Source organism: Pseudochaenichthys georgianus, chromosome 20, assembly GCF_902827115.2.
Source record: "Pseudochaenichthys georgianus chromosome 20, fPseGeo1.2, whole genome shotgun sequence".
NCBI classification, from domain to species: domain Eukaryota; kingdom Metazoa; phylum Chordata; class Actinopteri; order Perciformes; family Channichthyidae; genus Pseudochaenichthys; species Pseudochaenichthys georgianus.
Window position 1 is genome coordinate 4524392 of NC_047522.1, and position 13582 is coordinate 4537973.

The window sequence follows — 13582 nt, forward strand, 5'->3', positions numbered from 1 at the left end:
CCAAAATATCATGTTATTCCAACCCAGTCTCACGGCATTTCGTGTTCACCAACACGATTTTTAATCTATTGATTCGTGTTCACCATCACGATTTGCCCCTTTTTTTCGTGTTGAACAGCACGATTTTAAAAGCAATGTATTTCTACTGGTAACGTGTTTCTGGGTTGGTTATTCGCATGGAACAAAAAAGGTGGTACAAATACCTTGTCGAAAAATGTGTTATTGTTGGAAATGATTCAACCTGTCATTTTATCTTTAAAATATCCGGTTGAGCTCGAAAAACATTAGCATTTGGCCTGGATTGTGGAATATATGGACATTTTGCTATTAAATGCTTTACTATATTCAGCAGGTATTGTAGCTAACTGCGTGAGTTTCAGGGCTTTTTTGCAGCAGGAGAGCGATGAGAGTGAAGAAAACCAGGCTAAAATCTGATTTGAGCATCAAAAGACAAGCAGAAAGATGCTATAAAGCTAATGGGAATACAAAATGGGGACCCTTTACATAATCAAGTGCTAACAAAGTACATTATCAGTGGAAATACACTGCTTTAATCAGCTACCATACCCTGATGCTTAGTTCTGCCTTTGGCTCTATACATTCCCCAGCCTTTACATCATCGGTATCCGTCCGCAGTGCTGACGTGAAGAGGATTTATCGAGTCCTCTGTCCCTGGAATGTGGCATGCTGGACCCAGAATGCTGGTTTAGTGGTACAAAGATGGCTTACTTACTACAGCACAGCACAACACACACACACAAACACACACACCATGTATACATCACTTCAGGGGACATTACATTGACTTACATGCATTTCCTGGAGACTTATCCTAACCTTAACCATAACCAACACATGCCTAACCCTTAGCCTTAACCTTACCCTAATCCTAAACCTAACCAAGTCTTCACCCTAAAATTAATGATTCCCCACACGTGACTGTGTAAACAGATTTAGGTCCCCACAAGTATAGTAATGCTAGGCCACACATGCATGGATCCACACGTTCCCATGTTTGTGTCCCCATGTAAAGTAAGAACAAGAACACATTTTTCAAAAGCTGAAAATGTGACGCTGTGCTGTGAATGATCCATGTGTCAACCTCAAGTTCATTTAAATGATAACATGGGAGACAAATGAGTGGAAGTGTAGATGTATGGGGGAGAGAATCACCTCATAACACAGAAATAAACTTGATGTCACCTCTGGAATATTGTTATAAAGCCCATTTAAAAACAAATATGAAGTGTAGTTTAAAAAGCATTACGTTTTCAGTTGTTCCATCACAGATAAAAGTGCTTAAGGCCACTGACTTCACCCACTGATAAACAACGACACCTGGCAGTGCAAAGACCGCCCGTCCATCACCACCCTGACAGTCTAATAAACCTAACATCTGAGTGGCACATAACACACATTCACACCGGCTGCTTAAATCAGAGGGCACAAGTCTGTACGCATCAGACTCTCACACTTTCCTCCATCATCACAAGAGGCAGAGCTCTGAATCACCAGCGGCAGCCTGTTCCTGCAGCAGAACAGAAACAGAGCATCTGTCACAGAGAGGGAGAGGAAAACTTCATTTTTGTTTAAGATCACAAAGTCAAGCTGGCAGCAGACGAGACACAAACCTCACTGGAGGAGGAAGAGGCCGATGTGGAGCAGGCCAATGGAGAACCAGTGGGCAGGGAGACCCCACGGGGAACCATGGTGCGCGTGAAGCTGGAGTGGGACCTCCCCATGTCTGTGGATCTGCCCATAGAGGTGCAGCCCGACCCGGCACACCAGCCGTTCCCCTTCCTGGACACCACACTGGCCGACCTGGGCATCGAAGAGTGAGTTTGCTTCATGTGAGAGGTCTTCAAAAGATATTTCATGTACATGTGTTAACACGTGTGTCTGCGTGCAGGTCAGAGGTGAAGGAGAGGGTGGTGTGGGTGGACACTAAGAAGACCCAGATTAAGAACAAAGCAGGGAAGCTGAAGGAGAAAGAGGTCACCATCCTTGAGGTATGACTTTTTGTCCAGATATGAATGGAAAAAAACAAATGTGTGTCTGGATTACAAAATGATTTGTTTGCTCTCCTAGGTGAGAGTGAAAGCCCAGAAGCCCGGAGAGAAACAGATGCAGGAGGTGCTGTACAGCACCGAGGCCCACACTGACCGCTCCTTCTGTCGCACAGGGATGAATATCCTGCCTTGGAAAAGCGGAGGCAAAGGTCTGTAAGCACTTCATTCAATACGGTATCTTAGGTTGCCGTTCCAGCTCTCAGGGTTTATGGATTGTCATTATCTGTGTTAGCTCAGTTTATCCAATAGTTATTTTCTGTTTGTGCACAACCCTGCCCCACAAGTCCCTGAGCCGGCCTCAGGCTGCAGCGGCCCTACAGAGAGGGGAACTGTCAGTGATTGAGATTACAGCACATTGCTAAAGCTTGAGGCATTGCAATGAGATCAGTCCAGAGAAAGCCGTGGAATCGGGAATTTGTTAAAGTTGTTACTAAAGACTATTTACATTATCGGTTTATCTGCCAATTATTTTCTCAATTAATCAGATTATACAGAAATTAATTTAAATGTCTCAAATCCCAAAAATGTCAGTTTATGATACACAACAGAAAAGCCGGACATTTCTAAAGCTAAGCCATTTTAAAATGAAGAATTACTTTAATGATCAACTTGGCCTTTTTCTCGCTTACAAATCTGTTCAACTGTCCAATCATAGATGTGCATTCGTGTATGAGGAACTGCAAAGATGCCTGATGTCAACAACTGTGTCAAAACAGGCAGATTTAGACACTCATAATATTAATAATCATAGACCCGACGTGTCCTCTCAGTTGAGTTGTGTGAAAAGCTTCATGGGGCTGGTTCCACTCGCTACGAATGTGTGGCATTTACCACTATCAGCACATACAGATATATCTATGTGGTTCAGGTGGCACATGTATTTAAAATAAGACCTCTCTGTCCGTCAGGGGACAACGGGCTGACCCCGGTGCAGATGACTTTGGCATTGGACAGGGAAAACCAGCAGCCTGAAATGACTGAGGAGCAACGGGAGATCTGAGGAACGATGAGTCACCATCATCCAACCAGAGAGCAAATTAATGTCAATATACCGGCATTAATGTGCAACTACTCGACGACAAATCACTTTGTTAACTCCGCTTTTAGCCTAAGATGCAAGTTTGCATTTATTATAGGACTCAAAGTGTTGTTTTTAGAGCAAGGCGAGGATGAATGTTGTGGCATCATGTTAAATCTTTGTAGCATTTGTAAAAATATCTTGCACTTGTCAAATATATGTTGTAGTATACTGTTAAGTAGTTTGAACAGGCTGACTAGAAAAAGCACCAATAGAGGCGGCTGCAAACAGTCATAGGATGAGCTATTATACGGATAAAGTAGTGTTTATATAGTGTGAACTATAAAGTATTTGAAGTTGTTTTAACCGCTGTGTTTCTGCCAGAATTCCCCATCAGTTGATATATCTTTAAGTAAGGCAACCCTAGGAGAAAGAATAAGCATCAAGAGTTTAAAGTGAATTGAATTACACTGGGAGATTGGAACAAATAATGACATTTATCAGCAGATCAATGCTTCACACTCAGACAGCAGAAGCCAGAAGTCCAAACCGTGTCACAAAGGTCGACCATAGTAGAAGCACTTTACAGTAACAACAGGGAAACAGAATACAATGGGAACAACACGGGAGGGTAACTCTTAAAATAATAAAACTTAAACATATCATGCATTTGAGCAAATACATTAAAAGTGAATCCTCCTAGGTGTAAATGTCAAATGAAATGATAACAAGACTGGTTGAAGTGCTATATTTAGATTATTTTTGGGAGAAGTCACAAACTGTCCCCACGTCTTTCTTTTTTTTTTGCTGGCTTTTGACCCGAGTGGAAGGATGTGAGTGCGCTACGAGAGGGCTGCGCTGAGTGCTGCCTGCTGCTCTCCAGGAAGTGAGCTCACAGCTGCTTGGAAGGCTGCAGAGTGCTGCTGAGCAAAGTCTCTCATCAGCAGCGCCAACGTGCTCTGGGTTTCTGAGGGAGAGAGACACAATAAGAGTTACGGGATGACTCAAAAACACAGCAATATTAATCTGTGGTGACTGAGGAAGCTTAATGAGGGACAATGTCTAAATTCACCTTGATCCACTTTGCTGTTGCCGAGGACCTGACTGGAAGCGGCCACGATGGGCTTCATTAGCCCCAAAACCTGAAAGGGAAAAACAGATTTAAAGAATTGTTGTCACAATGTTCAACATCAGGGTCCAAGTCCATCACACAATTCTGAAAAGATTCATCACCATGTATCATTGAAGCTCGGTGGAACAGATTGGGAGAGACTGAATCAAATATTTAGCTTTCCTGTTGTCTTTAAATGACTGTGTGTGTCTAAAGTCTGCGTGAGCTAGAGAGTCAACATGTTCTGTATGCACAAAGTGTTGTTGAACTACTTTATAAAACATAACAAAACGTAATAAAGATGTTTAAAAGAGTGGCCTGAGATTTGTCAATATATTTGTTGGGATCATGGGAAACATTTCAACAGCTGCTCCAATGATGTATAATTATACATTTCTGCTTTTGTATGCCACCAATTTCTCTGTGTCTTGATATAGGCACGAGGCGGGCACGAGGCGGGCATTTAAAAGTCTTGAAGACAAACTGTAGAATGTGTCTGAATGAGTTACCGAGTGTGTTGTATGCCGATGGAGACTGAATGTCAACACAATCCTCTACACACAGACTATAACACCAGGTGTAACCAGCTGTGTGTGTGTGTGTGTGTGTGTGTGTGTGTGTGTGTGTGTGTGCGTGTGCGCGCGTAGTACCAGAGCAGGGCTGTGTGTGTAGAGCATGGCCAGGCAGCTGTACACGGTCTTGTTCTCATCCATGTCCTCTTTGAGGGGGAGACGACCCACCAGAGCGGGCACAACCTGTTAGCGAGCACAAAGATTATTCAGGTTACCAGTAGATCTCCGGTTTGTGAGTGTGTGTCAGCATGTATGATATACAATCAGCACCTGCTCGAGAGGGACAGCGTCCACGTTGCTGTGGATCATCCTGCAGAGCGCTCCACACAGATTGTCAATCACCCTGAGGTCTGACTCTTTGGTCAGCATGCTGGAGAAGACAGACAGCATCATGGGATAGTCTCTGGAGAACGCTTCATTAAGGAACAGCTGCATGTGATGCTTTATGTGATTAATATGTATTGGACACATCAACGCGCAGAAGGATACGTGACGCAGATGGGTCCGGCAGCCTGGGCCAGACACCCCAGCGCAAACACGCTGTTGTTGCGGACCTCAGCATCACTGTCCCTCGCCCCAGCTACCAGCACGGGGAGCAAGCGATTGGACAGTCGGCCCGCCACTCCCGCGCCCCCAGGTGCGGTCACAAGGGCTTGCAGGATTTCTCCGATTGTTCCCACAGAGAAGGAGCGGTCTGCCACCGTGCAAGAGGATTTCTTTTGAGGGAGGAATACAATCATTAGTGTGATACTGGCCACAAAGGAAACATCAAAGGCATTAAATGGACCGTTGATTAAAATCATCAACGCTTTGAAACATTATAATATTGTGATTGTAATTTACTAGTGACTAACAAATATAAAAAGCAAGTAGCTGCACTGTCAGGAGTTCTAGCATCATAATAAAATAGGACTAGGATAATAAATGTGATTGAGTAAAGGATCTGTTAAACTGAGGTTCTTTGTCAGTCGGTCCACACTCACAGTTTTGTTCATGAGCAGAGGCAGCAGGTCGTTGAGGAAGGGGGAGAATTTGTCTGCAGGCACGGACGACGCCACCAGAGGAATCCCCTCCCCAGCAAACTCCTGGAGCATGGCATCGTACTCCGCCTGAACCAGGAAGCACAATGAGTCACTGGGCAGTGAAGCAGCTCACACACACAGAGAGTACGATGGATGCTATTTATGTTTTTGACTGAAGCGGTGTGATGGCATAGCTGCAGAAGAAATTGAAATTCTTGAATTATCAGTCCCACGTTTTATCCATTCACTTTAAAACTAACAAATCAATATGTCCACAACAACGCTGATTTATATTCATTAGTATTAACACATCCTTTATGGAAAGGAAACGGCTGTAACTTAGGAGTAGATCTCACTTAATATGCAACCAGAGGAAAACCAACCTCTTGTTCTTCATCATCAGCTTCATCCCCACCACCGTCCTGACAAACCGTCTGAGCAGAAACACATCCATAGTGGAGGGTTAGAAGAATAACTGCCAACAGTCAAATATAATGAATGTGAAATGATTTTAGTGAAAAGTAAATAAAGCCGTCGTGGGATGATTGTCAGTGTTCTCACCTTCTTCTTGAGCACGTCACGGATGACATGGCTGATCTCCTTTAGGCGTGCCGGGTTCTTGAAAGCCTCCTCCTTGCAGGACTTCATGACGTTGTTCATTGTTTCCAGGATGCCCATCACTACCTGGCGCTCGTGCTCTGTTCGAACGCTTTCCACAAAGCAGGGAAGCACCACATCCAGCAACTTCAGTAAGGCTGGTGGAGGGAGACGACATGCACAGGAGGGAGGAAGCAAGTTCAAAAGGAGTTGAAGCTAGTAGAAATGCTTAGAGAACACTTGTGTTTTAAGCAGAAAGCAGCACTGCCCATTTATGTATTGAAGAAATGACAGTAGTGTGGAGTTGGTGAGAAGAGAGGCTTTACCCTGGTGGTTGGCCTCAGTGGGAATCTCCTTCCACACTAGATGCTGAGCTCTGCAGAACTGGCCCATAGCTCCAAATGCTGCCCTGCGGACGTCCTCATGGGGAAACTAGGGAGGGAGGATACAGATAAAAGCATCAAGTCAACAGCATGGTAGGTCAAGTTGAAGTGTGCATGCACAAAGGGAGCTTCACATGACTTTAGACCGAGGAGGAGGATAATGGGTTTGAGCAGCCAGAGGGACTTACATCTCTCATCTCGTAAACCTGCTGGAAGCTGGACTCCAAGAAGGGCTGGAAGGCAGCACTGTCAGGGGAAACCATAGCAACGCAAGGTAAAGCATGCCACAAGAAATGTCTGATAGATTTTATTACAAAAAGCTTTTTGTAAATATCTGTTACCCAGTGCTGAAGGCAATCTCTCCCAGCGCATCGCAGGCATCCTCTTTCTCATCGATGTATGCGTTCTCCACACTAAACCTGAGAGATGGAGAAATTGTATCAGACGTAGTGAGAACAGATTTTGCTTAAGGAGCAACTTGCAGGGTTTTTTTTTTTTCACGGAAGTAAAAATGTCTTAAAAAAAACGACGCCAGATGTCACTGTAGTGTATATTTATGTATATACTTTTTTGAATCTAGTGTATACATCATTTTCCTACACATTTATTCACTGGGGTCTCTAACCGGCAAGTTGCTCTTTAAGGGTATTAAATGTAAATGCATTTGTACTTGTGTGTATGTGTGTGACTCCTACCCTGCAACATCATGGAGATCTGTGTCCGGCTCATCTTCCAGAAACTCAACTGAATCTTTGACTTCCACATCGTTGTCGTCGTCATCATCGTCATCATCCAGCAGGACAAAGGTCTTGTCCTCCTCGACGTGTGCCTGAAGAGAGAATAGGAGAGGATACAAAGTGAAATGCTGTATTAAATATAGTGTATTTGATGAAAGGCCCGTGGGTCTCCGAGTGCTGGCTGTGTGCCAAGTACCGTGATGCCTTCATTGGACTTGAGAGCGAGCAGCATGATGGTAGTGATGGCAGGGAGGTGAGGAGTGAGGCAGTCGGGGCTGACTGTGGATACAGCCGAGTACAGACTGTACCTGAGGAAGGGAAGCAAAGAGAGAGTTTGAGTAAATACTACAGGATATAAAATATTATAAACACTTTCTTTGTCTTCAAATACATCTGTTCAGATTATGTTAGAAACTGGGAATCCTGTGGTAAAAAAAAAGCATGTTCAGACACTAAGCTACATACGTGCAGCGTCTCAGGTCAGGGTCATCAATAGTGTCTGTGAGGTTGAGGCCCAGACGGACACACTCTGCAGCGAGAGGACTGAAGACATCTTTGCCGATGGCACGGGCCAGCACAGAGAGAGTATCTAACAGCGACAGAAACAGATGATTAACCTCCATCCATGATGCTGTCGAGTGTGGTGTAAAGTCTCTGTGGTTGACCTACCCAAAGACTGAGTCTGCAGAGACCTCATTTCCTCAGAGGTGGTAGTCAGGAACCCCTTCAGGCTTTCAATGACTGGGGGGAAGTAGGGAACCAGCAGCTCCTTGGCAGCATTGGCTGATAAGAAAGTCACTGGGTTACTTTGAACCAAGCTTGTGTCATAGTAACGCATTTCTAAAAAGGTTCCTAGTTAGTGTTTGAAGTCAACAAAATGAATAACACAGCTAAAGAGAGCTTTCAGGAGGTAAGCTTAAAATTCAGCTTAAATTGTAAGGTCGAAAAGTGTTTTTAATTGCATCTGATAAACCTTTGACAGCTTCTTACCTATGGCACCTATTGCAGACACGGCAAGCTCTTTGATCTTGAGGCTCTCAGCGTTGTTAAGAGCAGACAACATGGTTTCCATCAGGGTGGGCAGGTAGGGCTCAATATCTGCTCCTGGTTAGCGTGAAGAAATGGATAGAGCATGTAGACCCAGATAGAGCATGTAGACCCAGTGATAGATAGATTTGGATTATTCTAACTACTACTAAAATGGTGGATCCTTTTGAATACTTAATCATGACATTTTCACATAACATGTTTTTTTGGTACATTGGATTTGTATTAAATCCTGTCTGAAAGGTTTATGCGTTTTATATTTTCATGTTTCCTCTTGCAGTGATCCACTTGTACCGTGTCAGTCTTTTTCTCAGCTTACCTAGGTTCTCCATGAAGTTCTCAAGGGCATAAAAGGCCTTAGTTACATGGCCGACCTTTGCCTGGTTCAATGACGAAAGGTAGCCCAGCAGCAACGGCATCAACTCTGCACAGTACTTGCTCACTTCAGGCTGTGGGGAAGAGGGGGAAACAAAGTGAACAACTGTGTAAAGTGTATTCCAATCATATAAAATGTATCTGTAGAACTATAAATATAATGGTGCACTTGTTTAACTATACGAAGTAAGGAGTATTTTGTATCAAAGTGAGTCAATATAAAGGGATTTGATATTGTACTATAGATTAGTACTCTACGGTCTGAGCTGTATGAGCAAAGGAAACACATCACAGTGATAACTCACCTGTAAATGTTCAGAGAACTGTCCCAGGGCAAACAGGCTGGCACTGCGCACCACCTGGTTGCTGTCAGAGAGACTCTGGCACACCGTCTGCAGCACTGATGACAGCATCCTAACATGGATACAGACCAACGGTGATTACACTCAAATCCCCACGCTTGGTATTATTTAGCTAACAGTCATAATAAAATACATTCATTCGAAAATATAAAGAGTATATGGAGAACTGTTTTCCTGTCAACCAGACTTACTTGGTGCGTATGTGGTCAGCACATCCTTCAGCCAGCACAGCGAGACACATCAGCCCCCCCTTCCTCTCGTAGGGGTTTTCACTGGCCAGGCAGGTCTGGGTCATGGGCATCTAAAGCACAACACACAGCGTGATACAGTGTGTAGGTACCCGTGTCAAGGTTCTAACTCAATGCAAGTTACTTAAACGCTCAATGCAGTTTTAAAATGTTCAACTGAACGCAACATATCTGTTATTCTTTACAGCTTTATTCACATGACTTACCAGTTGTTGAAACAGTTTCTCTGGGGGCATATGGAGGGCCATAGTGTCAATAATCTATAAATACAAGGAAATAGATAGGTTTAATCTTCATTGCTCAACAGTGAATCTACAAGGGCTGTTGAAAAGTAATTGTTCTTACACAACAGAACACATTTGATATCCACGTGATGTGTCCCTACCTGAGCAGAGCAATGCTTGGGATTGTCATCGTCTGTTCCATCTCCGCTGTCATCCTCCCGGTCCTCTGGGTCCTGCTCGCCAGGCGGGGGGGCTGCAATCAAAATAGGGAAAATGGCCTGCAGGATGGGGGTCAGCAGCTTCTGCTTCAGCACAGTCTATAAAGTAGAGGAAATAATAAGGATTGTTTTTATTAAGTCAATGTAATGTGTATTCATAATTCAAAACAAAAACATTATTTATGACACGCAAGCTGTCACTGCATATAATGAGCCGAAAAACAAATAGTATAAAACGTGGGGACGTGCACATTCTCTCTTTCAATCAATTATCCCACATTAATTTATCTTATCAAGACTAGAATAGAGATATAGGTAATTTATTTAAAGTCGCTAACAGGTGACGTTACCTTGCTCTTCAGCTTGATGAGGAAAGCAATACAAGACAGTGCTTTCACCCGCACTGAGTCGTTCAGAGTGGTGTCACTGCCCACCTGACAAGAAAACAGATATTTAACATAATGTTATCATAATTAAAATCCTTCAAAAATATTTCAAATATTCAAACATATTTGTTTGGGATTAAGTAAGGAGATCATTCAGACATTCAGCAGCTCCCACCTCCAAGCACAAGCGGACAATGTCAGCAATATGAGGGACGATGATGGACACCTCGCTCTCCATGAGCTCGTTGAAAACCTCCATGGCCTCGCTGGCTTGGCTCTGTGCAGACACAGATAAACACAATAATTAAGGGACCTGATTTATCCATACCATTAAATACTACAGGCATCAGAAAACAGGTCTGTGATGAAAATGTACCTGGTCTGCCTTGATGAGGTGTTTCAGAGCAACAATCAAGTGTGGGATGATAGAACGCATGAGGTTCTGTCAGAAAGAAAAATGCACATCAGTCAATAGCAAATCTATCCCGCCTGTACAGGCTATTCAGGCTTTTGAATTGTTCCTGCTAAATGCAATAATTCAAAGTGTAAGACCGACTCACCATCTCTTCAGTGCCAGTGTATGCAGTTATGGCTGTGAGGGTGAGGATGCAGTAGTACAGGGCTGTTGGGTTTTGGAGGTCCTGCAGGACAACAGTAAACAGCTGTAGCAGCTGGCAGTAGTGAGGCTTGAAAGGCTCAGGATTAGACTCCATCACCTTATTCAGCAACAGGAGGCCAACCTGTTAGGACAAAAGACAGTTGATATTCCCCATTTGATATGGACAAAGATCACTAACCACAGTTGCCACAGAGATGTTAAGCCCTAGCATTAAGATAGTTTAGTTTAGATATTTGAACCTTATCTAAATGTTTAGGTGTTCCATGACGCCTGTACCTGTCTGTCATGAGGGTTGCTGCTCTTGGTGGCTTGGTTTAGGAGCTGCAGCAGGTCAGGCCAGCGATCTGGTGTCTCATGCTTAACCATCATTGCGCACAGTTGGGAGAGTGAGTGCTGCACTGTGTGCCTGCAAAATAAAGATACATTGAGTAAGGGCTTATTAATATATATATATATTTCACCTGTGCATGGATACACATTGCTATACCTCAGTCAGTGTCATTTAGGAAAGAGTGGGTTATAACTCTAGAAACTGGATACACTTAGTGAAAAGTGGATAAACTGAATAGCTTACTCGGTTTCCTGCATGAAGGCCTGCAACACCACTGTCTTAAGGCTGCATGAATAAAGAAATACATCACATTACAACTCGTATTCAACAGGGTTTAGTGTCATAATTGTGTGAAAGTCTTCAATGAAAAAGGTAAAAAAGCAAACCTCTCTCTATCATTAGGGTTAATCTTCTTCCAGTGTTTCTTCACTCTCAACCTCAGCATCACTGCAGCTGACTGACGAATCTAGTTTACATAGGTGAAAGCACACAGGGGGAAATGATCTTCCAAATCTCATGTTGAAAAACGTATACGCTTTAATTTAAAAAAGGTATCTTATTTAAATGTAAACATTAGACTTCAGATTAACAATCAGTTGAAGGTCCTACTGTAAGAGTACAATTAACTGTTAGATTTGTAGATAAGTGAACCTAATCTAAATTGCTCGGTGTCCCATGAGTCCTGCACCCGTCTGTCATGAGGTGCACTGTTAATCACGTACCATCGGAACAGAATAATGCTGTCTCTCCTTTACATAAAAAGCCATCCTTAAAAATCAACAATGTTATTGTTCATCACTAACTAGACTTATTGAATACTATACTTGTAAGCACACAAAACAGCCCATGTATGAGCATGGAAATGGAATAAGCTCTCTTAAGAAAGAGAAATGTTTACCTCAGTAGTGTTGAAGCTTTTATTGAATGATAGTTTATATAATGTAAGGACCTGTTTTACTTAATGCATTTGTCTATGTGAAATGTAACTCTTTTACTGTTGTGTTACATTTATATGTATTATTATGTTGAGTTCACACATTTTATTGCATAACTTATTTTGTATTATGTATCAGAAGGACACCATTGTAAAAGCACTTTTTCTATTAATTGGTTTCCACTGATTTAAAGAAATGTTATCTAGTAGATGGCACACTCACTCAACATTTGACTTGCACAAAATGATTCGGAAAATGTTACTTATCCCAAACAAAATCACACCCACACAGAATACCTGAGGGTTTTGGGAGCCACTCATGACAGCACAGAGGGCTGGGATAATGGCTGGGTCTTTGAAAGCCTGTTTCAGCTGGACGGTGGCCTAAAAGGGGACAAAAGAGGTCTCACCATGTTAGACTGGCTGCCAAATGACACACAACCCAAGCCTTTGGTTTCTTTTTAAATAAAGTTGTGAGTGGGCCACAGTCATAATGCACATCTCTTAAAGCTAGGACATAATGGTGCTGAATATCATGACCAACTGTTAGACAGTTGGTCGGACGTTACTTTTTAGCTAGCTTAATTCGTTAACCGTTAGTAACCCGTTACACTTAGTTTTCCCAACTTTTTCTTCGTTTAACAAACTTAATAACGCTAATGCTAACAGGGACAAAGTTATGTGTGACTTTACCTGCTGAATTACAGCATTATCCGGCTGTGTCAGCTGCGAAAGAATTAGCTCAAGTTCCTCTGTCATCTTGACGGTTTAGAGCTATCACTTCTGCTGAAACTCCAAATATTTATAATAAACCGGGTTGAATAAAAGAGTTTCCCGGTGTAGTTACCAAGTGCGTTACAGCTGTTAAATATGTTAACAGAAACTCTGTGTGTTAGCTGTCAAGTTTCCCGTAAAGGTTAAATTAGAGAAAACGTCGGATACGTGTGGCGCTGTCAAAGCCGAAAAGGCGAGTCCAGCAGAATTGAGTCCCTAGCTCGGGCTGGTCCGTTAGGGCTCAACTGCCAGCACGCGGGACAGAACCGGCCAGGAGCTCCATGTGAGATGTGTTAAAGGGACATGCTGCTGTGAGTGAACCTGCAGGCAGAAACTAACAGCGTCCCCACCGGAGAGGAGGGCATGTTCAGCAAATATATATATACTAGTTTTGTTCAACTATAGCCTATAGCATTTATTTTCAAATACATCAGAAAAAACGCAAATCACATCAGCGTTTATTAAATTAATTCAAACTGACGGCATTATGAACAAAAAAACCCACAAGTGATCAATCAGGAATGAAGATAGTTCCATCATGTCCTTCAGAAAACG

At 42.9% G+C, this 13582-nt stretch overlaps 2 protein-coding genes across 2 annotated transcripts; one reads left to right on the plus strand and one right to left on the minus strand.

Annotated features, from left to right (window-relative positions):
* The first annotated feature begins 1707 nt into the window (after nucleotides 1–1707).
* On the plus strand, nucleotides 1708–3488 carry LOC117466027 (uncharacterized). The gene is made up of 4 exons (XM_034109156.1): nucleotides 1708–1835; nucleotides 1910–2009; nucleotides 2089–2218; nucleotides 2978–3488. The coding sequence occupies exons 1-4, from the start codon at nucleotides 1708–1710 to the stop codon at nucleotides 3067–3069; spliced, it is 450 nt and encodes a 149-aa protein (XP_033965047.1). The 3' UTR covers nucleotides 3070–3488.
* A 77-nt stretch (nucleotides 3489–3565) lies between these two features.
* On the minus strand, nucleotides 3566–13328 carry ipo4 (importin 4). Its single transcript, XM_034108712.2, has 30 exons — nucleotides 12947–13328; nucleotides 12551–12637; nucleotides 11706–11785; nucleotides 11563–11604; nucleotides 11265–11394; nucleotides 10930–11109; nucleotides 10746–10811; nucleotides 10545–10646; nucleotides 10334–10417; nucleotides 9927–10082; nucleotides 9748–9801; nucleotides 9485–9594; nucleotides 9237–9345; nucleotides 8876–9005; nucleotides 8500–8613; nucleotides 8179–8292; nucleotides 7975–8098; nucleotides 7706–7817; nucleotides 7468–7601; nucleotides 7114–7191; nucleotides 6961–7018; nucleotides 6716–6821; nucleotides 6354–6547; nucleotides 6176–6226; nucleotides 5754–5879; nucleotides 5260–5486; nucleotides 5041–5173; nucleotides 4849–4953; nucleotides 4160–4229; nucleotides 3566–4054 (listed from the first exon to the last, which is right to left on the minus strand). The coding sequence occupies exons 1-30, from the start codon at nucleotides 13010–13012 to the stop codon at nucleotides 3930–3932; spliced, it is 3267 nt and encodes a 1088-aa protein (XP_033964603.1). The 5' UTR covers nucleotides 13013–13328; the 3' UTR covers nucleotides 3566–3929.
* Nucleotides 13329–13582: the final 254 nt, after the last annotated feature.